The 22952-nt window shown below is 40.6% G+C and overlaps 1 protein-coding gene across 2 annotated transcripts in view; it reads left to right on the plus strand.

The window, feature by feature from the left end:
* Positions 1–22952, plus strand: part of gabrb2a (gamma-aminobutyric acid type A receptor subunit beta2a) — a 30781-nt gene that overhangs the window by 2768 nt on the left and 5061 nt on the right. For both annotated transcript variants that reach the window (XM_038699174.1, XM_038699173.1), the window contains exons 4-7: positions 9407–9627; positions 17355–17437; positions 21386–21523; positions 21803–21955. In XM_038699174.1, coding sequence (XP_038555102.1) covers positions 9407–9627; positions 17355–17437; positions 21386–21523; positions 21803–21955 — 595 coding nt within the window. The remainder of the gene's footprint in view (positions 1–9406; positions 9628–17354; positions 17438–21385; positions 21524–21802; positions 21956–22952) is intronic.

Raw genomic sequence — 22952 nt, forward strand, 5'->3', positions numbered from 1 at the left:
GACCTGTGCTCGGTGCGGGGCTGCCTTGATCTTCCTCATCAGGGCGGCAGCCGCTTTTAAGATTAAAGTGCTGAGCAGGGAAACAACACAGAGAGGCGAGGATGAAACTGGTGAAGAACAGGGTGGTAGAGAGGTGAAGGTTACTGTGATCAGTTTCCCCGTCTCCTCTAATGAAGATCTACATCCTGGTGGAGGCCAAGCAAAAGTTACTGCAGACCCAGTGCCTTGCCCAAAAAGATCTGGAACCATAGTTTCATTAACCCCTCAACATTCAGTTTCACTGTGATTCAACTAAAGTGGTAAATCATCATATTCCACACAGTCTGACACTATCATTTTTATTCCTTAGCAGCTTGCTCCAGCTCCTCATTGAAGCTATGTGAAGTTCAAACTGTTCAAATCCAAGATGGCTGCACAGTGTCATCAAGTGGATATTGTAGATCTTTTGTGCATAATTTTACACAACATTTTCTCAAAAGTTAGCCTGAACATTTGGTATCTTAGAAAACTTTGGGATGTCTACAGTAATGTAAACTAATCTCTGGATTTCAACAGTTTGTAATGACTTTACCGGTGGTGCATCCATGAGGTTTGAGGAGTTAAAAAGCAAGGCTCTACGAGAAGCACATTTTGTGACACTCCAGTCTAAGCCTGCAACTAATCTACCACTTATCTTCTTGATCAATTGTTTTCTGTAAGAAAAAGAAAAGTGAAAAAAGTCCTCAGAACCCATGCTGATGTCTTCAAATGTCTTGTTTTGTCCAATGAACAGTCCAAAACCCTGGCTTTTCAGTTATCATAGAAAACCAGAAAGAAGATCACATTTTAAAGCTGTAACTAGTGATTTTTTCCTTTTAAAATTCCTTAAATGATTAATCAGAATGAAAAAGAGACTAAGTGCTGAGTCAGTTTCATAGGTAGCAAGTCCAGAGAGCCTGAAGGTGCACTTGAAGATGAAAAAAGCTGGTCACAGAAATAAAGGCACTCTTACGCAGAGCAAAGTGAGAAGTTGTATCAAGAGTCTTTTTTTTTCAGTTGGGCATATTTTCTAAAATGTTGACCCCACAGGGTTTTAATCAAGACAGAAACTGTAAAAACTGTACATTGAAAGTAGATTCCGATTAATCAGTTACACTTCATTCCGAATGAAGGCAGAGTTTTGCATCTGCATTGTCTAATCATGAAGGAAAATGGAGTAATTTTCTGTCAGAAGTGAAAGAATATGACTGGATTTGAAGTCAGTGTTTAAGAGCAGGCCTGCCATCATGGTGGTGAGCAGGTTTAGGTTGTAGACAGCTGCTCGCTCCTCTAATTAAAGATAAAAATGCCTCTGGTGGAGAATGAACTCGGAATTTTGGTCGAGGCTGATTGAAGCCATTGTGGCATTTTTCTTCTGTGCTGACATGAAGGGCATGATGACTGTTGAGATGGTCTTTGAGTACGTAATGGGATTTGTAGTTGTGTTGCTTTTCTGTGTTAAGAGGCTGGTTCACATGTTACGGGCCATAGTGAAGTCATTTTTTATTTATTTTTGGGTGCATTCACGTGTGATCCACAACGATGGCCCCGTTGAGGCTCAAAGGTCAGCCATGTTGTCGGGCAATAAAAATCTGCAGGTCAGTCGGCACCGTGGTAGCAGCCTTGTCTGCATGACATTACAAATGTGCTATTTTGAGAGGGACGTGTCCTCCGAGTCCGAGGTGTGACCACACATCCTCACTGGGTGGGCTGTGCTGACTCACTGGGGTTAGTGCAAAATATGGCACAGATATGATATCATGCCCCCCCCCCCCCGTTTATCTCTGTCTGTTCAGCACTGGTATCTCACTCCATCACTCATCTCCCTCACGTAGCAGCTGAAATTGCATTTGCATAATGCTGTTTGTTTTTGCTGAAATCACAGATCCAGCAACCAAACCCTGGTTACGGTGCATTAAAAAGTGTTCTGCACACAGGCAGTGCAGCTGATTAAATACAAGTCGAGTCTGTTGTCTCAGCAATGCATCAGTGCTGCATAATATCGTCTTCAGCATACATCTATATGTTGAGTATATGCACTCCGAGGCAGGAATAAGGACGGAGGTGAATGAATATTTTCCCTTCTCGTCTTCTTCTTTCTTCATGCAGCTTGTTAATTACATGTAAAATACCTGAGGTTGGTGGTTGTTAAGAGGCGCTGCCTGTATTATAATACTGTTCTCTGAATGTTAATTAGCTGGCTGTGAATTAAAAGATTTAAACAAACCAGCTGTGGTGGCTTCTGGGATGGAGGAATTAGTGGGGCGTGAGCGTTCCCTTTATTACGATCATTATCCCGACAAGCACTGGTTTCTTTACATGAGTAAGGGGATCTGGCCGTTAGATAACGGAGGAGCCGATGACCAGAGGGAACACGACGCGGGCCTCGACGATACAGTGCATCCGTATGAGAGATGCAGCTTCTTGTGTCTATGAATTAGCAACCATTTTGATCTTGTTTGTCCAAACTGATCCTGTTCCATTTTATTTTCAGCTTGTGGAAAATAAGCTTGTGTTATTTTTACTCAGTGTTGCCATGACAACGCAGCCTCTTTTTTTTCCTGTTTTTTTTGGTGGATCTAGGGAAGTCAAGGAAAAGCAAAGTAGACCTTTTATTAGGGACATTTTCAAGTTTTTTACATTTATAATCCAGGTGAAGGTTGTTCTGCCTTTGAAGATGCCAGATTTTTGTTGCTTTTGCATTTTGTTGATCAAAAAATGCCGATGACACAATAAGTTCCCCAAACTGTTCATCGTTATTGTTGTGCAACTACTTTTTTAATTATTGAGTTATTGATATTTTTTCCAATAATTGATTCATCTTTTGCTCTATAAAATGTCTAAAAATAGTGAAAAATGCTCACCACAGTTTACCAGAGCCACATTACTTGTTTTGTCCAGCCAACCGTTTAAAACTCAAAGATAGTCTATTTACAGCGATGTAAAAGGAAAAACAGACAAAACTTGAGAAGCTGGATCCAGCAAGTGTGTAGCATTTTTCCATGATAAATGACTTAAACAACTGCTTGATGATCAGAATTGTTGCAGATTAATTTTCTGTAGATCAACTAATCAATAGGGGTTTAAGCTCTAATCTTAGATATTATAGAATCTTAATGTTTTTCTGAGGTTGCTGCAAAAATGGTAATCAAAACTGCAGCCCATGCATATTTTTATACAGATATATTCACTTTTAATTTCTTAACATTTAAATACAAGACAGGATTTGGTCTCTGGTCACCCAGTGCAGCTTTGATTCAGCCTGCTCCGTTTGCTCTGCTGAGCTTTCCAAAGACCTTAAGACAAGACTGCAGGTTGTCCAGAACAATGTCATTAGTTATGCTGAGTGGACACACAGAGTAACAGATTAATATGGTCAGCAACATAATTACAGCACAAGAACAACACTTAATCCGGCAGCTTTCTCACGTGCACACTGGGTTCTCTGTTTAATGTTTAGTCCATAAAGGCTGGGTTCATTTGAAGATAAAACAATGTCAGAAGAGAGACCATGAGCTTTAAAACACAATATAAATCTGCAGGTTTCTTAAGGTTTTAATACATACAATGTAATGCTTATCTTATGCATATCTTAAACATGTGTCATAATTTTAAAATGGTTATGTGTAATTTTCTGTGGTTGTCTGTAAATAATCGATTTGCTTTATGCGTTTGTAAATTGATTGGTGGCTTTCTGAAATGCATTTCCTCTAATGCACCTTATCAAGATGAATCAATCAGGTTTTTAATAATGAAAGATTAGTCCTATTTTTACTTGGCTGGTTTGTCATTTGCTTTAATTATCAACACTTACCCTTGCAAAGTCCCACCACAAGAGTGAAGTTGTGCCAAGTTTAAATTGATAGTAATATTCTTTCATAATGGCTGGTGCGGGGAAACAAAATAGCTGCGTATCTTAAAACAGGGAGTAAGTTAGCCAGCTCCATTAAAAGCCTTTAATGTGCTGATGACTCCCTTAATGATTCCGTCAGGCACTTTCTCCACTGAAGCTAAGTAGCTGAAAAATGACCAATTGGAAAGAGAGTCATAAAGGCGTCTATGTTGTCACTCCCCTCAGGATGTGTACAGCCGGCAACTCATTCAGAATACACTAACTGCCCCTTGACCCCTAATAGTTAATTTAAAGCCTGTACTTAACCGGACACACACAGAGAGCACAACAAATGAATAAACTCAGCTTGACTGGCTGATGTGCTGTGGCGTCTCCTCCAGCTTGTAGATGGGAAGCAAACAGACAATAGGCCGAGATGTCTGCAGAAGAGCTTGTTATTGCTCCAACGTCCAATCGCCTCCTCGTAGACGTGCACAGTAGACATTGTTATTATCAGCAGATTCTTCTCTGCTTCTGGTGGAGCACGCTGCAGCAGGACCCAGCAGACGAAAGCTTTAGCAATATGGTGGCTGTCTGACTGCAGAGGAGAGAGAGAAGCACACATGCTAACTGTCATACAGTTCATGTTTTTTTAGCCTTGTGTTTTATTGGAATTGGCCTTTCTTTCGCCCACAGAACATGCTGTAAGTGTGAAAATGATATAATAATATAATAATAATAAAATTGACTTTTCAATTTTAAATTAATTAATTTTAAAGAAACATTTTCTTTTCTTTTAACCTCATTAAAACCCAGTATGAAGAAATGTATTGGAGTGGTAACTCTTCTCTTTGCAACAAACAAGAAAAATATGAGTAAATATTTCATTAAATATGTGTACATTGTACATGTGTACAACATTAATTTAATATCATGTGCAGATATTTTAATGGGACTTTCATGGGCATACACACACATATATATGTATATATATATATACACACACATATATATGTATATATATATATATATATATATAGTGGATGTCTGAAATATGTAATCAGTTAAAAATCATGTTTTTAAGCACAATTGGGAAACGTCATGAACTATTAAGCTGATAACAAACTGTTAAGTATGTTTCTTAAGCTGGTAAAGTGGGTGCAAGGTTAAAAAGAAGAAGACGTGCACATCCTGCTTTTTTTTAATCAGGCACAGAGAATTTGGGTGTACCAAAAATTAATATGAGATTGGCTGTTTTGTGTCTTTTCATAAACAACAACAAACATAAAAGACTACTACACAAAATCGAACTGTCAAGAAGGTTTCATTATGGAGACAAAGTGAGTGATTGGACGTCAACTGCTTCTTCAGATCTAAATCTACAAACAGAGCCGTATGCGTTGTGTAAAGCTCGTCTATTGGCAGCTCCCTCCCATGTCGGTTGTGACAGCTGATGTAGTTGTAATGGAGGTCTTGTAACAACTGTAGCCTGTGAGATTTCTCAGGGAAACACAAATGTACCCGTTGTCACTCTGTCAGATACTTAATGGGGGTTTGTTAGCCCAGAAACGTATCTGTAGTGAGACATTGTGTCTGTGCAACCAGCCTTGATGTTTTTTAAGTTAGCCGGGCCTTGTTTGCATCTTCATCCTGTTTATATATTCAGCGCTGTCGTTCTTCTTTCTTTTTTTTGTCTTTTTAGTGTTGGTGCTCTCCACAAGATGTCTCCCTCACTGATGCTCACTGTGTGATGTTAATGGAGTTTGTGAGGAGTGCTTGTGACAAGGAGACTGAAGGTCGCTTTGGAGACCGACATGCCAGCATGGGATGGTCTGTTTGTCGGTTATCTGAAGCTTACTTTTTTTTTTTTTGGTGTGTGTGTGTGAGTGTGTGCAAAATCCTCCTCACCTGCTCCTCGTCCTCCATCTTTTGAGTGTCGAGGAAGAGACTCTCAACACGTAACACATGAAATGCCCGGGTGTTTTCACTCTCATGTTTAGTCTCAGAGCTGCACCAGCTTGATCAAAAAATGTGTGTATTGCAGAGTTTGATTTCCTTTATTTGCAGTTGAAAAATGAACGTGCGGATGTTAAGTATTTAGTGTGTTTACATGAAAACAACATGAATTGCATTCCTGCATTGTGTTTCTGCACAGCAGCAGAATACAGCAAAATGTTCTCCCTGGCGGTACAATAGTTTACGCTACAGATTTCTTGCACAGTAACTTTGACTGTACGGAGGAGGGGGGAAGGGGGGGCAGCAGCTGTATTTTGTGTCCCTCCGTGAGCTCAAGTGATGTCCGAGCAGAGGTAAGCAGCACCATCTGTGAGCCCGTAATTACGCTGCCATTTTATAGCAGAGCCAGGAGGCAACATGCAGGCCCAGGTGTTCTCTGTGCTGGAGCTGTGCGTCTCTACATTCTCAAACCCAAATGCACGCACATGCACACACAAAATGAGAGCAGGCACCTTGAATCCAAGCTCAGTTAAGTTAACAAGAGACAAATTTCAAAAGGTTTTGTATTCAGTAGCGCTTTTTCACAGAAGACACGAAGGGACAGGTGGAAATAATAAAATTAACGATGGTTGAATTCTATTTAGCTGCTTCAGCTTCTGGGTCCTGGTACAGTGCATGCGGGCTCACTGTCACACTGTCAGGGCTTAGTGGCTCACTTAAATAGAGCAGAGCCATCATTAATGGTATTAGTAGCACCTTTGCTTTTACTATATTATTCAAAATGTATGCTGTGAAAAAAGCCTGTTGCTGTGTCCAAAATCACTCCATGTGTATTATATAGTCTCTATATTTACTCTCAGCCATTTGAAAGTCTGGATTCTGAGTGTTAATTCATTATGTGAATGCCCACAAACATTCCCACAATGGAGTGAAAAAATATTTATATTAATGATAAAAAAGATAGAACTTTCTCCTAATAACCCCACAGCGCAATGCTCCACATTTAACAGATGCAAAAATGACATTTGGGTGACACCAGACAAACAAACAAATCTCATTTTACTGCCCTCTATAGTGTAAACTACTGAGTGTCTATTAGGGGCCACTGAGTCCATATTGTAATTTTGCTATTTTGGTTTATTTAGGGTACAAAACATCTATTGCATGTCCTCCTCTGTTCCTTAGGTTTCTTCTGTTTTCAAGGGTCTAAACAAATAGGGTGTTGTATGCAGTATAGATTGTAAAGCCCCTTTATGAATTGTGATACTGGGCTGTATAAATACAATTCACTTGATTATCCAGTAAGTGAACAAGGAAATTAGTTTGGACACAGCCTATGCCTAAAAATCCTGCTTGTGCTGAAATCATCAGTAAATGAATCGATTTGTTGATAGAAAGATAATTAACCATTTCTATTTTGATAAGTCATTTATCAAGCAGAAGCATTTTCTGGAGGATTTTTCTCAGTTTTATGTCTTTGTAAATGGAATATCTTTTTGCAGTTTTGACAAACCATGGACTGGGTATTTGGCATTTACAAGTTTTCTGGGATCCTTAAGACTTAATTAAAAAATAATAATGACTTTATTATTTGATAATGATAAATAATTGTTAGTTGCAGCTCTAAATTCTACCCTGTTAATATAGTAAACAAATTAAGAGTTATGACTGCAAACATCAAAAATCCAAAATGTGTGTGTAACACACCAGACACACTCACAGTCCCTGGTTACCGTTTCCACCAAAATGTCAAAGGATGTTCCACTGCAGTCAAATCCAAAAACAGTATGAAGCAAAAAGAAAAACAGATTGTTGCTGGAAGTCTGTGACATGATATTGATGATTTCATGATTTCTGCTTCAAAACAATCACATTGCTCACATTGTTTCCACAGGGTTCTAGTTAATATTGTTTGCTTCAGTTTTCTAACTTAGTAAGAGGGAGGTTTACAGTATCTTGCCCTCAGATGATGCTAGCTCCTTGTGTTTCTGTGTTCCTTCATCATTATGGCAAAGGATGGTGGTGAAGACGGGGACGTATTGCAGGAGATGCTGCCTCGATGGGTGAAGTACACTGAGCCTGCAGGCAGTAGCTAACGATCCCAGAGGTGATAGAGACATCCGATCGACAGGCTGATAATGAGACAGAGAGGGAGCGAGTGTAAGAGGAAGGTTCAGTGGGAACTCTTGTAAAACAGGATAAGGATGCGGCCGTCCTCGCTTGACTTTTCACTCCTGAAAAAATCAACATGGCAGCAGCTCATGTATTTTTAGATGCCCTTTTTACGCAGTGCTTTGGTTGCGCACACACTGCATGCAATGAATGATAAGAGTTTAAGAGTGAATGTGACTTGCTTTTGCAGTGTCACGCCAATGTGTGATGATAGACAAACAAAAGGCTTGAAACATAGAAACACTGATGGCCACTTGGAGTAAAAACTCAAAGGCCTCGTTTCATGGACGTGTTTTTAAATTTGTTTTCCTACTCATCGATTGCACTGCAATGCACTGCAACAGAGCAGATCGAACTGCAGAGCTGTGCTTTACTGTGGCTGTGTGGGTGTAAGTCTTTTTTTAAGAGTGAGAAGCTGAGAAAAGAGAGAGCGAGAGCGAGAGAGGAGGAGATGCAGTTTACTGCTACATCTCTGAGCATGTGTAAAAACAAACTGTACAGTATAGATGCAGTTTTCTCACTGACATTTAATCTAGAAAACTCTCTCTTAAATATCAGTAGTTCGGTTGTGTGTTTTGCAGAATTAGAAGCAAAAAAGAAAGACAGGGAGGACAAGAAGCAGCAGATATTTACTGGCCATTTGCATTAGAGGGAGTATTGTCTCTATAAAGGAGAAAGTGGCTATATTTGTTTGAGAGGAAACCGATATTTTTAGCGTGAGACAAGTCAACCAGCTGAGAAAGTTCCCCTCTGGTTATCATCTCAAAATTAAGTGAGGACAGTTGAATATTAACCCCCCAACACCCGGCCACCGTGGCCCCTAGTACAGACTGTGGCCTTTCAGACCTCCAACGACCTTTTGGCTGACCTTCTCACTATGCAGCAGATGTGGGACCAAGTCATTGTTTTGCAAGTCTCAATTCTTTGGACTCAAGTCCTGATCTTTGAGTTTCAAGTCCTAAACAAGTTATTGTTGACACCCTTCGTACTTTTTGTACGCAATGGCAATTATCTTTGGTAACATTTTTTTCTGAGTGGTGCTCAGCAACAAAACATTAGCTCTTCATGGTTCTCTCCTGCAACTTGATAAGATGATGTCGGATTGGTTCAAACACAGTGGATCTGGGGAATTAGGTGTTGACTTGCTGGGAATGAACAGCTCTAACGTTGGCTGACTTAAGAGTTTTTTGATTTTGTCAATTCACGTGAATTCGAGTCCACCCTTCTATGCAGTGTCCATACAACGTACTGTGACACATCTATGGTGTCATGTTCAGCGTGGGATGACACGCTGTTGGTGCTTGACATGTTTCCCAGTTGACATGACAGTAGAAATAAGACATATTAGGGTACCACCTGAAAGACTTGTTATCTTTGAAGTCCTGCTCTAGCTTCACTAAATGGACCCCTCCTCCTTCTGTCCTCCAGGACTACACCTTGACAATGTACTTCCAGCAAGCATGGCGGGACAAACGTCTGTCCTACTCTGAGATCGCCTACAACCTGACTCTGGATAACCGAGTGGCGGATCAGCTGTGGGTCCCCGACACCTATTTCCTCAATGACAAGAAGTCTTTTGTTCACGGTGTTACTGTCAAGAACAGGATGATACGTCTCCACCCCGATGGCACAGTGCTTTATGGACTCAGGTAAGCCTTTTACAACTGCACTTCCTATTGTGTCATGACCATTATGGGATTGATCACGATGCATAATGAAGTAATATGATTGTATCAGATGCATCGTGTCTGATTGAGCCTTTTTAATGAACTCTAATTCTGAATTTATACTATTGCAGCTCTTCAGTTTCCTTCCCAGCATGACACAACATACAGTTAAAGGATCATTTGGATTTGGGTTTTTTATAACCTGGGTCTTATTTTTTACCATCATTTCTTATCTAGCTGAAATCTTGAATGCAGCAACGTCGCTAAAAATGATCCAGAAACACGAGCAGTCAAATCGAGATAAAACAAATCCCCAGGTTAGCTATGATCTTACTCCAAAGCACTTCTAGGGACGAGCATTGGAAATTAACTGCAGCTTTAAATGCTGTGATGCATTGCATTGGGAAATTGTTGTACATTTTTCCATGTTTATAGCATCAGTCCCTATCAAATAAACATTATATACTTGGAAGAAAAAACAAAGTGAAAATGCAAATTATTATTATTATTTCTGGTATTGGTAACACAATTCAAAGTGGTCAGCATATGAGATAAAAATGCATTAAGGCAAGGTATAAAAGGAACAGCGATGTAAAGATTTTAAAAGTTAAGTAAAACAGATAATGCAATTGGAAAGTATAAATAAATAGTCCCGTATTTTAATTTTTTATTCCCGACTTTTCTCAAATTATAGATGTTTTCTTCAGAAATACTGGAGAATTTTCTCTTTCCGACCTCTAACACCGTTCAAACTATTGAATGTCGCTCATAGACACATGAGCCCTGTGACTGTGTGCGGTTGCTAGTAGTTTTGGGTTTTTTTTGGCTGCAAGTGGTCATGAGCCAGAACCAGTGGTTTAGATAATGTGGTTAAAGCGGCTTGTTTACAACCAGTCTGATTGTCACCGTGTTCTCAGATATTTGGTGAATACACTGTTAACATGTCTTTATCCATACCTACAGAAATTATGGCCACAATGATGAAAATAAGACCTAAGTTGTAAGAAAGCGGAATTATTCTTGAACAGCTGTGTATGGAAGGAGGTATACGCCTTCACGTTTTATCCTTTCACGTTCCCGATGATCATCAATATCAATAATTGATTGGTTGTGATCAATAATAAAGCAGGTCTGAGTCTGATTGTGCAGGATGGTTCAACCCATCTTCAAGACATCTCTTTGTGGTGTTGGACTGCGATGCCTCTGAGGAGACTGTCATCCATAATTGATAACTTATAATCAATAATGTAGCAGTTCAATACAAACACTGAATCTGTATTTGTACTGATGCTGCATATTTGACTTCACAGGCTAGCACAGCCCGTCCATCACTGTGCTGCTGCCTCCTCTGATCTGTCGCCTCCTCTTCATATGTGTGTGTGTGTGTGTTTGTGTGTGTGTGTGTGTGTCGCTTGTGCAAATGATCTCAGATGTGTGCGCGTTTAAAAGATGAGATTATTGTTTCTAATTCAAGTTGTTGCAGCATTCAGTCGTTCTCTCTCTAGACTGAGATGCCCTTCTTGCGCAAAGACCGCTTAAAAAATTTAGGTATCTGCACTGCACCAGATTATTCATCGCTACATTTTGTTTCAACAGTCGAGAAATGCAATTTATGACGCTCTGACTCAATTATATAAACCCAACACATACTTTTGCATAACAGCCAAAAAGCAATGGAGGCTAGAAGAGGGTTGTTGTACATTTTGAGGGTGTGCGTGCAGCAGGGAGATATGGTTGTTACCTCGGATACGTTGTCCTTGTCAGTGCAGGTGCCTCCCGGCACCTCTATTATTTGGTTCGTGGGGTTTTTGTCCAGGTTTTATTTGATGCTAGCAAGTCCAGACACGAGCTTCTGTCAGAGTCAGCCCGGCCAGATGCCTGTGCGCTCTGAGCACACTTACACATACCTGTACAGACGGGCCGGCTGGTTGCAACAGCAGGGCTTTAGTTGATGTGGTGGAGATGGCTAACTGAGAGGAGACTCCTCGTCCTCGTATGTGAACACCAGGGTGTCTGAGTGCAGGACTGTGTTGTTATCTGTTTAGCTATGAATTAATTTTAATCATTACCATCAGTGTAAAGATCAGTGAGTATTTAGAGCCTTTAGTTAAGTAAAAGTAGCACCACAATGTCGCAATACAACTGCATTATCAGTAAAATATTCTCAAAAGTTCTGTAGTATTTTGTAGTTTGACCTACAGATAACATTTCCACAGTGGGGCCAATCAGAACTGATCATATAAAACTGTAATTTTTAAAGTAATGATAGTAAATAAAGCTGAAGAACTCAAGGAAAGAAGGAGTAGCACAAAATTGTAAAAGTACAATACTTGAGGAATGTAATTTGTTACTGTAGTTACTGTCCACCACTGAAGGTCAGTTTATGTTACAAATATTACCATGCATGTAATTAAAACTAAACTAAAAGATCCATCCCACCCTGGACACTCTGTGATTGAACAAACAAATAGAGTGAAAAACTGTTTTTATCCAAAAGCCAAAACAGCACTAAACCCTACTTGAATATGCAATATTAAGGAATGTAAAATATCTCAGTTTTAAAGTTCAACTTTTGCACTTTTTCTTAATTTTCTTAAATGTATTTGTCATATTTTAGATGTCAGCTTACTCTTCATGAGGAATGTTACTTAGCTTTTGAACACAGCTGTGTAATGTTTTCTGTGTCTGAGAAAGTTTGAGAAAATAAAATCTGAAAAAGGAATAAATATATAATAATAAAATAACAATAACAATGTCATAGTGATAGTAATTTTATAACAGAAAGCCTGCGTTACACACTTGGAGCATGGAGTTTGTAAACATGGGTTTTTACCCAGTGGGGAGGTTTTAAGTTAAAAGATGCTATCCAGCTACATCATGGGAAACATAGGAGCCACTGTTTTTGGAGCTTGAGGACTAAAAGTCAGGATAAATAGACCTCCGTTGCTTCAGTTTTGTCCATTTATTTTTAAAAAGGTATCTGAAATCTTCATGGAAGTGTAATGTGAAACACTTTTAATCTCAAACGAGATGCGTATTTAGAATTTCATACTCACTGTGCACCCCCAAACCCAAACAATCAAACTATTAACAATGTACAAACAGTTGGAATTATATTATTGAAATTACACGATAACACATGTTCAGAATCAATTTTATTGCTTGTTTGCCTTCTTTTAAACCTTAGACACTAGTAAATATGTCACGCTATAACATACAATGTTGTCTCACTAAATCCTTGCATAATAAGCGGTAAAAGTAAACATATTATTGGCCTCAAAGGTGAACGTGGATTTGTGCTGAACTAACTGAAATTAGCTAACACCGTACCTGGGGAACACCAATAGATTAGAGTGTTGTTTAGTTTGCAGGAAGCATTAGATGTTTGTGTGTGTGTGTGTGTGTGTGTGTGTGTGTGTGTGTGTGTGTAGGTGTGTGCAAGTGGGCGAGTGTTATTTTTGGGGTGCACGCGGAGGAGGAAGGGTGAGGGTGTTGTTTACTCCTCATTCCCTGGATATGTAGTGCATCCCAATCCTGCCAAATCCTGCTCTTCTATTACCAGGAGGAGCAGAAAATTGCAACAGTGCTCCCAACTGTCACTTTAGAGTTTGGTTTGACTCTCGGGGAGAGGCAGTGTGATCTAATTGCCCAGCCCCCTGAAAAATGCTCAGATAATAACACAGATGCCACCCAGGTCTGTGAGAAGAAGACACACATACAACGGAAAAAAATAAAAACACAAACTAGCCTTTTATTTTATTCAGGAAAGTAGGAAAAGACCGAAGACATTCAGTGCATGACCCCTGATGCATGTTGCTTAACATTCACAGAGAAGGACTGAGAGAAGAGGGAGAGCTAGAAAGAAACAAAGATACATGAAGGTCAGACTTCATTCAAAATGGAGAAATTGTCAGGATTCTCCTTCCTCCCTCCCTTCACTCCCCCCTTCTCTGTGAATATTGTAACTCCTTTTGTGAGAGGACATATCCTTGTGCTACGGAGACTGACGTCCTCTTTTGTCAGGGCGAGGAGTGTTCCACTCTGCAGCTCAATAGATGACATCGCATGGCCAGGAGGAGAAAGCTGCTGAGTGGAGGAAAGGAGGGATTTAAATAAGCCTTTTTTTCTGTCAATACGATCAATACGGGCTTAGCATCGCCTTCAAAGTTATCCATCTATCTCTCAAACTACTGATCAGGCAGGGTGGTGTGTGTGTTGTACGTGTTCAGATGTGCCTGTACTTTGAAATTAAGAAGCCTCTGCTTTGATTTGGCACGCTTTGGCACACGCTGGACTCTTTTTGTTGCCGCTGCAGACATTTTATTTTCAAATTTGGCAACAGTGCCTGAGCAGGGAGAGACAATCCTGCATGCCACGTTTCCTCAGCTCAACACGGGCTCTCTATCCAAAATGGAGGAAGCTTCTCCATCTTAATTTAACTTTAAACTCCATTACAGTACGTCAGTTTAATTAAAGGAATGCAGGGGTTTGAAACCTGTTCGCGAAAATCTCTCTGCATTCAGTCTCTGCTGTGACGCTCCCTCGAAATGAGATTCTGTCTGGGAATTTGTGGTGGTTGTGTTATGTCCGTAAACAAGGTCATTTGGAATAAAGGTGCACAGGCTGCCTAAGGGGGGGTCCACACACACACACACACACACACACACACACACACACACACACACACACACACACACACACACATAGCCCAGGCTGAACTGTGAGGGAACATGCACAGGAGGAAAAAAAACAAACAAAACAGCCTTTTTTTAGAGCTCCATGTCCTATTAGCTCCGACGCAGAGCAAATGTAGCGTGTTTGAATCTGCGTGATCTGTTAGAGCGTGGCTTCTCCTCCGGCAGGTTGGGATGAGAGAGAGAGGACCGGCCCTGATGTTGATGAAGAGCAAACAAGCCTGTGCTTCATGATCACTGCCGCTACTGCTGCAGAGGTCCATGGCAGACTCTCGCTGCAGCGGAGATGACGAGGAGGAGGAGGAGAGGCGAAGACGGGGAGGGGAATCCTGCAGAGAAATCCTCATTCGTCTCTCCTCCTCCCTCGTTATTAGCTGTTTATTAATTGTTAGTGTGGGTATTGGACGTGCTAGCTAGGCCAGAGGATGCAGAAGCAGCTCTTGATCAGTGATGCGGATTCTCAGACAAAAAAGCTTCTGCTGATGATGTAGGTGGGCTATAAATAGGCTAGTATTTTTACCCCTGCCATTTTGGCCTCATTTCCGTTTTTCCCATTGTCCTTCCTTCGCCACCATGATGATTTAGTGGTGGTGATGATGAGTGATGAGTGAGCACAACATCCCAGTAAGTTGTGGCCATAAAAGAGGTAAACTAGGACAGAAATAAGACTCCTGTGTTAATCCCCCAGTGCACCATGGCCCTGCTAACTGGCTCTTATATAAGAGCCCAGAGAGCAAGAAAAAGGAGGTAGAGAGAGAGAGAGAGAGCGAGTGAGCGAAAGCACTCTCTCTCTCTCTCTCTCTGTGAGTGTGTGAGAGAGAAAGACTGTGTGTCTCAAAAAATGAAATCCTAAAATTGCCAGGCTGGGCCCAGGGGAGCTGCAAGTCTTATGTAGAAGGATTTCAAATAAACTTTGGCTCTTAATTATTAAAGACAAAGCACTCTTCAAGATAAGTTTGTAGTTACAATGAAGTTAAGAGAGGAACAGTATTGTGATTTTGTTTTTACCGCTGCGGCGTATTCTTATTTGCTAAGCAGGGAAGAGTTTTGAAACATGTCTAAATGTACAGCAAGAACAACACTTCCCATAAAAAATGTATTGGTTTATTTATTTAGCTGTTTATGCTTTGCAAAAAATATCTATCATACAAGGTAGTGTTGGGTGATATGATGATATACCATCAAAAAATACAAAATTGTCACTGTACTTTCAGAGATTGTCATACTTTTTATATCATGGCAGCTCTCCCTTTAACATCTTGGTGTGTATTATGTGCCATGTTGAGAGTGAGCAGGACTTATTACTGACTTCATCATGATACATACATTATATTGCCCCATAATAGGTTTATTCCTGCTGGAGTCTTATTTTCTCAAAACAAGTAAAAAAATCTAATTTTATTTTAAACTACTCCCATTACAAGTCAACTTGTTTAAAGAATATTCTAAATTGAGTGTCTGTATCTTCATACAAGACATGGCAGATTTCCATAGTAAAGAAAAAAATCTTGTTTTGTATTAGAAACGTATTCATATTATCTCATAATGCTGGCAGATTTTTTTTCATTTGAGTTAGGAAAACTAGGACTTTTAGGATTCAAAAATAGAAAAACATTACATGGTAAAATTAATGTAATAATAATTGCTCATAGACCATTTTCATTGTCAACTATGAATGAGTAAACCACTAAAGCTAAAGATAAATTGATAGTAACCAGTTATGACAAGGAGAAGCCAAGGTTACGACAAATACTACTGGAAATTCTCCCACAGGCTGCTATTATTATTAATGGTTGCATGATGCTGCCATGTTTTAGATCAGTCAGTGTGTGTGTGTGGGGGGGGGGGTTCTCTTACAAGTCTGGGATGCTAGATTTAGTCCCTGTAGTTAAATTGTGTGTCCAGTCTCTCTCAGACAGCCTCTGGGGTTTGGCACTGCCGGGTGCCAGCCCGTCTCAGCTCTGGCCAACTTGTCATGTGTAACAGGAAGTACGTCGCTTTGAGTGAACCTGTCGGACGCGGCTGTCTCGCTCTTGTTGGCTCTTTATTACATGACTGTGTGAACAGTGGTTGAACCCTGTTCTGTGTTCATGGGACACTTAGGGACAAAAATAAAACCAATTCCATACTGCATACTAAAAAAGTTTTTAGTATACATGCTATTTTGTATCCTTCATTTTTTCTCGTGTGGGCGTATTACTTTCTCAAAACCTGCTTATAATTAATTTGTAGTGGACTTGGGATTTAGCTCATGTGTTAAAGAGTTGAAAAATGCTGCAAACTCGAAAGCTAATGCTAACGTCATGTCACAGTTCAGGTCTTAGAGGATCCCTGGATGTCTGTGGACATCTAATGAAGGAAAAAAAGGTTTTACTTGGTAAATCAATTGCTACAAAATTTCATGCATTCATTCCTTTATTTATACATGGTGATCCAATGAGAGCAGTTTATTCTCTTCTTTACTATAAAATGAAAAGCAAATATCCAACAATTAAGCAGACATGACAAAATGGCAAATAAAAGATAAGGATAAAATGGTGAAATGGTAAAAAAAAAAAAAAAGGCATAAAGCAGGAATAAATAGAGAGCTTGTAACTTTTTAGGCCAACAGCAGGAGCTGGGACCCAGTGGAGAGCAGAGAAGAGAGGTGTTATAACACATGAAGGTGGAAGAGCAGGAGGTTGAGACCCTTAAAACAGGAAGTACATGTAAAAAGGGCAGACAGAGCAAAGCCGATCATTTATTTACTTTTATTTACTTTTTTTTCTTCAAGTTGATCTTTTTAAAATTAAAACTAACTTCTACCAGGATGACTTTCTCAGATTTGGCAAGATTTGACATTTTACATTTGAACCTGTTGTTTTTGGAGGAATGATTCCATAGCAGGTGCTATCATCCTGCTTTGAGAGTGCACGTCGGACTCTGAAGTGAAGGTCAAATTAAATGAACCGAGTTGCTCTTGGCTGCCTTCAGCCAGCTCTTTGATGATTATTTTCTATCCCACTCTGTGTGTAGGATCACCACAACTGCAGCCTGCATGATGGACCTGCGCCGCTACCCTCTGGATGAGCAAAACTGCACCCTGGAGATCGAAAGCTGTAAGTACCGTCGTCCCTGACAACCACCTCTCACGCCCACACATAGACGTAGATTAAAACGGATCCCACGTACACATGCAGTTATAAAATCTGGTTTCAAAACAGTCTGCCGGCCCAGTGGCGGCAAGGTAGAGGGAAGGTTGATAAGACTGCATGTAAAATGCTGAGAAAGGCTGATGAGATATCAAGAGATATGCATCAAGAAGAGGAACATCACTAATGGCTCACTGACTGATAACATCCAGCCTAATTAATTCAACTGCAACTGCAGTGGCTTCCCAAGGCGTGGAGGAGCCTGATTAGGTCCAGTGTTTCAGGGATTTGCTGATAGAGGATGTTATGTGCAGCTTCCTCCCGAAAAACTGCCTCCATGTTTATACAGTACAAAGAGCTCATTTCACATGGAGTTTGTAATTGTACGTGATCCGGCGTTCTTGAGTCGAGGGTGGGCGGGAGCGTGGAGGAACATGAGAGGGAAAGACGAGGTCCTCTGCGTGTTTTATCTGGGTCCCCGGAGAAAAGGATTATGGGGCTGGGATGTGGTGTAGGGCTCAGTCTTTCCGGGTTTGATCACACTATTGCCAGCAGCGTTAAGCAGCACAAAAACAGTGCAGGTCAGAACCGCCTCTCGCTGCTCCTCTCCCATTATGCTCACCATCTCCCTCCTCATCGTTCTCTTTCCGTTTCTCATCTCTTTTCTTTGCAGTCTCATCTTCTTCTTTTTTCCCTCTCCCAGCCTTTTTATCTCCCTTTCCATCACTCATGCTCTCTTTTTTTTCTCCTCCTCCCCCTCTCTCAGGCAGCCCAACACAAAACGCACACACACACACACACACACACACCCACACACACACACAGCTCCAGTTTTGATCACCAGGCAGTATCTGCTCTCATATGGATTAACTGGCAATGGTTTTAACGTTGGAATCACTTCATGCCAGAGCATGCTATTTTATTCAGACTAATGAGCCCAGAGAACTCTCACTTCCCTTGATAAACTTGATGCATTTTTAACAGACACAAGTCTTAAAATCCCAGATCCCTTGATACATCAGCAGCTCACTACTGCAGCTCAGGCCACTTGTCTCACATGCTGGGCTGCACTGAGCAATAATTGATTTCTACCCCTCCAACAATGCGCAATGTATTGTATTGCATACATTGCATTGCATGCAAATGCACACCCACATATGCGTGCAAATTTTAGAGCTCATACTGCATTGTCTCTCTCTTCACGTCATCCTTGTGGGACTCACGTGACAATCCAGTACAGTGATGCACAATCACATCTTCCCGAAAACATACAGAGACAATGGTCGAGAACTAACGGAGCTACAAACTGAATCACCAGTTATATACAGGCCAAAAAAGTTTCCCTTAGGATGTTCTTCATGCCGAAACTTCCCTCTCCAAGACTGCTCGACACCCTGATTCCCACCCGTCATGGCTGATCAGAACTGAACTGAGCTGTGCATCAGAACAGCAGCATGGTGGACTCAGCCCTAATTGGGGTGATGCGGGGTTACACAAGGCTTGGATGATGATAATGCAGACGTGGAGGGAGAGCTTAGTGCATCTGCTGGTGTACAATTTCAGCATCAACTGCATCTGCTGGTGTACAATTTCAGCATCAACCACATTATGCTCCCCAGCTGCACGAGGGGTGTGATGCGTTCAGTTTCTGTGTTTTATTAGACCCGGGCAAGAAATGCAACCATTAAAAGATAGGGCTGGTGATAATCTATATTGTTCTTATTTTCAACAAACCTCATGAAAAGACCAACACTAACAATAAACTGATTTCAGTAACAATCACCTGTATAGCCAAAGTCTATCATATGTGCTACATAACATTAAACATGCATTAAAAACACAATTAGCCACACCAGTGCATTGTGTGACATGTTTCTTCATTATGAAAAACATGGACACTGTAGTTTATTTTTAGTCAATCCCACATACGCCTCCTGCTGCTGTAAATACTCACTAGAGCACCAAATGTGTATTAATCCACAGCTGAAAATAGTCCCCAACAAATGCAAATTTCCACTTTGAGGAATGTTTGCTAAAAGCTACTGTGCCCAGCTGTTTTAAAGATTTACATCTTCAGTAGAAACAATCTTACTCAGAGTTGAGAGCCTCAGACAGGATAACTAACACATTGTTGGTTTTGTTCTTTTCATGGCATTTATTGGAAATAAAGAATAACGCCAACCTTAAGTGATGCAACATGTACATTCCCACACCTACATCAGAGACAGAAGACCTGATATGCCTGTTTCACAGCAGGCATTTTGACAGCAGAAAAAACACAGGTGTAAATAGTAAAATGAATGATGGCTGTTCAGTCTTCAGTTTCGGTGTCTTGGTATTGTGAATGCAGGTTCATATAGAACGAAGCCATTGTTGATATTATTCGTAACACCTGTGCTTTTATGACAAGTCCAAATGTCTGCTGTGAAAAAGGCCTATGGGTGAAGTTAGCCGCCTGTCCAACCAATAACAACCCAACGCGAGCACCATTACTAACTATACCTTGAATGTCAGCGACAGAGCAACAAAGAAATATGTGTTCATTTTAAAAAATCAAAGCTTAATTATTCATCACATTTGAATAGGTCACTGCCTCTATTTTGAGTGTGAGGCAGACAAAGTGGAACTCAAGGCAGGGAGATGGCCGCTCGCTGTTTGCCTGCGACGCTGTTCATGGCAGAGACAGTCTGCAACACTGACTGCAAACTGGAATGGTTTTCATCGATGTGCAGCAAACACATCAAGCTCCAAATCTCTGCTGCTCACAGTGTTATGTAGCTTTAAAACATGTTTGACCCATAATGGAGAGTTGCATCTGCAGACTGTTTCGCTCCCAACATTAGTCTTTAGTCTTTTATATGTATTAGATATATGCAGCAGATTCCTGTATATGTGCGGTTATGTAAAAATCGTAACTCCTTTACGCTGAAAAGCTTCAGCGTAGTTTCTAAGCTTTGTTTTTCTTTTAAGAGACTCACCATACATCCCTTTTAAAATATTAATCTTGTTTTTAAGGATCACACTTTACATTGCTGCCAGACATTCTGCAAAGCATACTAAAATATTTCTTACCTGGCAGTTACAGGATACTAAACTATTTCCTACCTGGCAGTTACAGCCATCGTTTCAAGTTGATGTAAGCAGGTTATGAGAACAATCTGGTTATCCATGACACATGATACATTTTTGTTTTTGTTTACTAACTTTACTTGTTTGTATTGGTGATACAGTTGAAAACAGAAACCAGTGAAAACTCTTGCTTGTTGCTGTGTTCAAGGACTCTCAGCAATGTTGTTGGACAGTCTATGCTAAAAATGCACAATAAGCCAACATCGAAAGACATTTTTTGCCTCAAAAGATTTCAAGCAATGACCTACTTGCTATTTTATTATCATGCATCATGCAAACTGATTTCTGATGAAAAATAAAGTTAACTAAATGTTTTCTGTGGTGGATTACAAATCTGAAGCAAGTTTCAAGTCGCTGTAAGGTGATATTCTTTGTATAATAAAAAAAGTAAACCAATGGCTACCTGACAGACGTAAAATATATCTTAAAGTGTGTATGCTTTAGTGATTTCCAATCTCTTTGGCTTGCTGCACTTTAAAACAAAGCAAACTTGTGACACATCTTTAAATTATATCTTCTTCACTCCATTCTTTGAGATTCTTCTCTTCTCAGATCGTTTAATTTGAAAAAAAATACATAATTTAATGTAGCCAAAATGTTTTCCCTCTCATTTTCACCAAACTTCTTGTGTTTAGAAGTATTTGTAGTGAATGAGCTGAAAACACACAAAACCACTGACATTGATATTTAACATTACTGTACTACACTATGATGATGTAGTATAGACCATTAATGGACAATGATCATGTGTCTCTAAGCATCCGAGCTTTGGTTTCTCCTCTGCAGATGGCTACACCACAGATGATATTGAGTTTTACTGGCGAGGTGGAGACGGAGCAGTGTCTGGTGTCGACAGAATAGAGCTGCCACAGTTCTCTATTGTCGACTATAAACTCATCTCCAAGAACGTGGTCTTCTCTACAGGTACACACAACAATCAGCTTGGCTGTTTGGCCTTGCAGCAACAAGTTTTCACATGTACTGGCTACTACGTTGAGTTGAATGCAGGTTATTATAAGAAAACATTTACTGTAAAAGAAAAACATTCCATGGAAGTTAAAATCCACATCTCGATAAAAGTCGATATTGGAGACTGACATGGCAGGCTCCATAGTGTCACGGAAAATATAGCTTTCACTGAGCGTCATTGAGGAAATTCTATTTCTATCCCACTTGCTCTTCCCTTCCCTGTGCCTCCTTCAGGTTCCTACCCCCGCCTGTCCCTCAGCTTCAAACTGAAGAGGAACATTGGTTACTTCATCCTGCAGACATACATGCCTTCCATCCTGATTACCATCCTCTCCTGGGTCTCCTTCTGGATCAACTACGATGCCTCGGCTGCCAGAGTGGCCCTGGGTAGGATCGCCTCGCCACTGCCGAACAATGACTCCGGCAAATAACCCAAAGCTAAATGATAACAGACCATGAAAGAGCCATTCAACATACATTGAGACTTGCTTTAGACCTGTACATTACTGTGTCTGCCATGATCTCTGTGTTGACTCTTTATTTTCCCAGCACTTCCTTTTTTTCTCATTTGCTCTAAGCATGTGAGTGATAGCAGTGTGTGTCTGCCTGGCTAAATGTCTGTTGTTCAGAGATGACTATATGCATGACTCATGCAGAGCAAGAAGCGCTGCAGCTCGACCTTGAAGCGTGCTGTCTTTCTCTCTGCCTGTCTCTCTATCGGAACCTCTCATTGGTCGGAGATCCCAGCTTATCAGAGCCAGATCACGGCTAAATTACAGCCGAATGAAAGGTGGCAACATTTGCTTAAATGCACCTCACGCATTAGAGTTAATGTTTTTACGCCAATGTCAAGCTGCCACTGATAGTAAAGTGAAAACTCCCTTTAGTGTTAAACTTGGGTATGACAGGTCAGAGCAGCAGAGGGAATGGCTTTGAGCTTTATGTGCATTGTTCTTGTCACACACCATTTGTTTTCTGGAGTGGGACACATGCGGGTTGGAGCCCCAGACGGTGCGTTGAGAGGCTAATGTGATTTAAAGATCTGCCTCCTCCCAGTGTCCTGAGAACGTGCAGCGGGCGAGCACAGCCAATGCGAGAGATGAGGCTCCATGCTACAGTGACACTGCTGGCTGCTGGGTTATTTATAATACGTGTGAATCTGACCAAATGCAGATTGCGCATGCAGATGACTAATGTATCAAGCAAAATGTGTCTATGTCCAAAAATACAGGTGAATTGAGCTGTGACTAATAGCATATGTTTACAGTGGAAACACTGTGCTTTTTTTCATAGCCTACAGTTTGTTCCTTGTCCATTTGGATACATGATTGGATAAAAAACTATACTCACATGAAACAAACACACATGCACCATTTCAGTCTCA

This window comes from Micropterus salmoides, unplaced genomic scaffold (genome assembly GCF_014851395.1).
Source record: "Micropterus salmoides isolate LMB-PRFRI ecotype aquatic unplaced genomic scaffold, ASM1485139v1 Ms_hic_scaffold_5, whole genome shotgun sequence".
NCBI classification, from domain to species: Eukaryota; Metazoa; Chordata; class Actinopteri; order Centrarchiformes; family Centrarchidae; genus Micropterus; species Micropterus salmoides.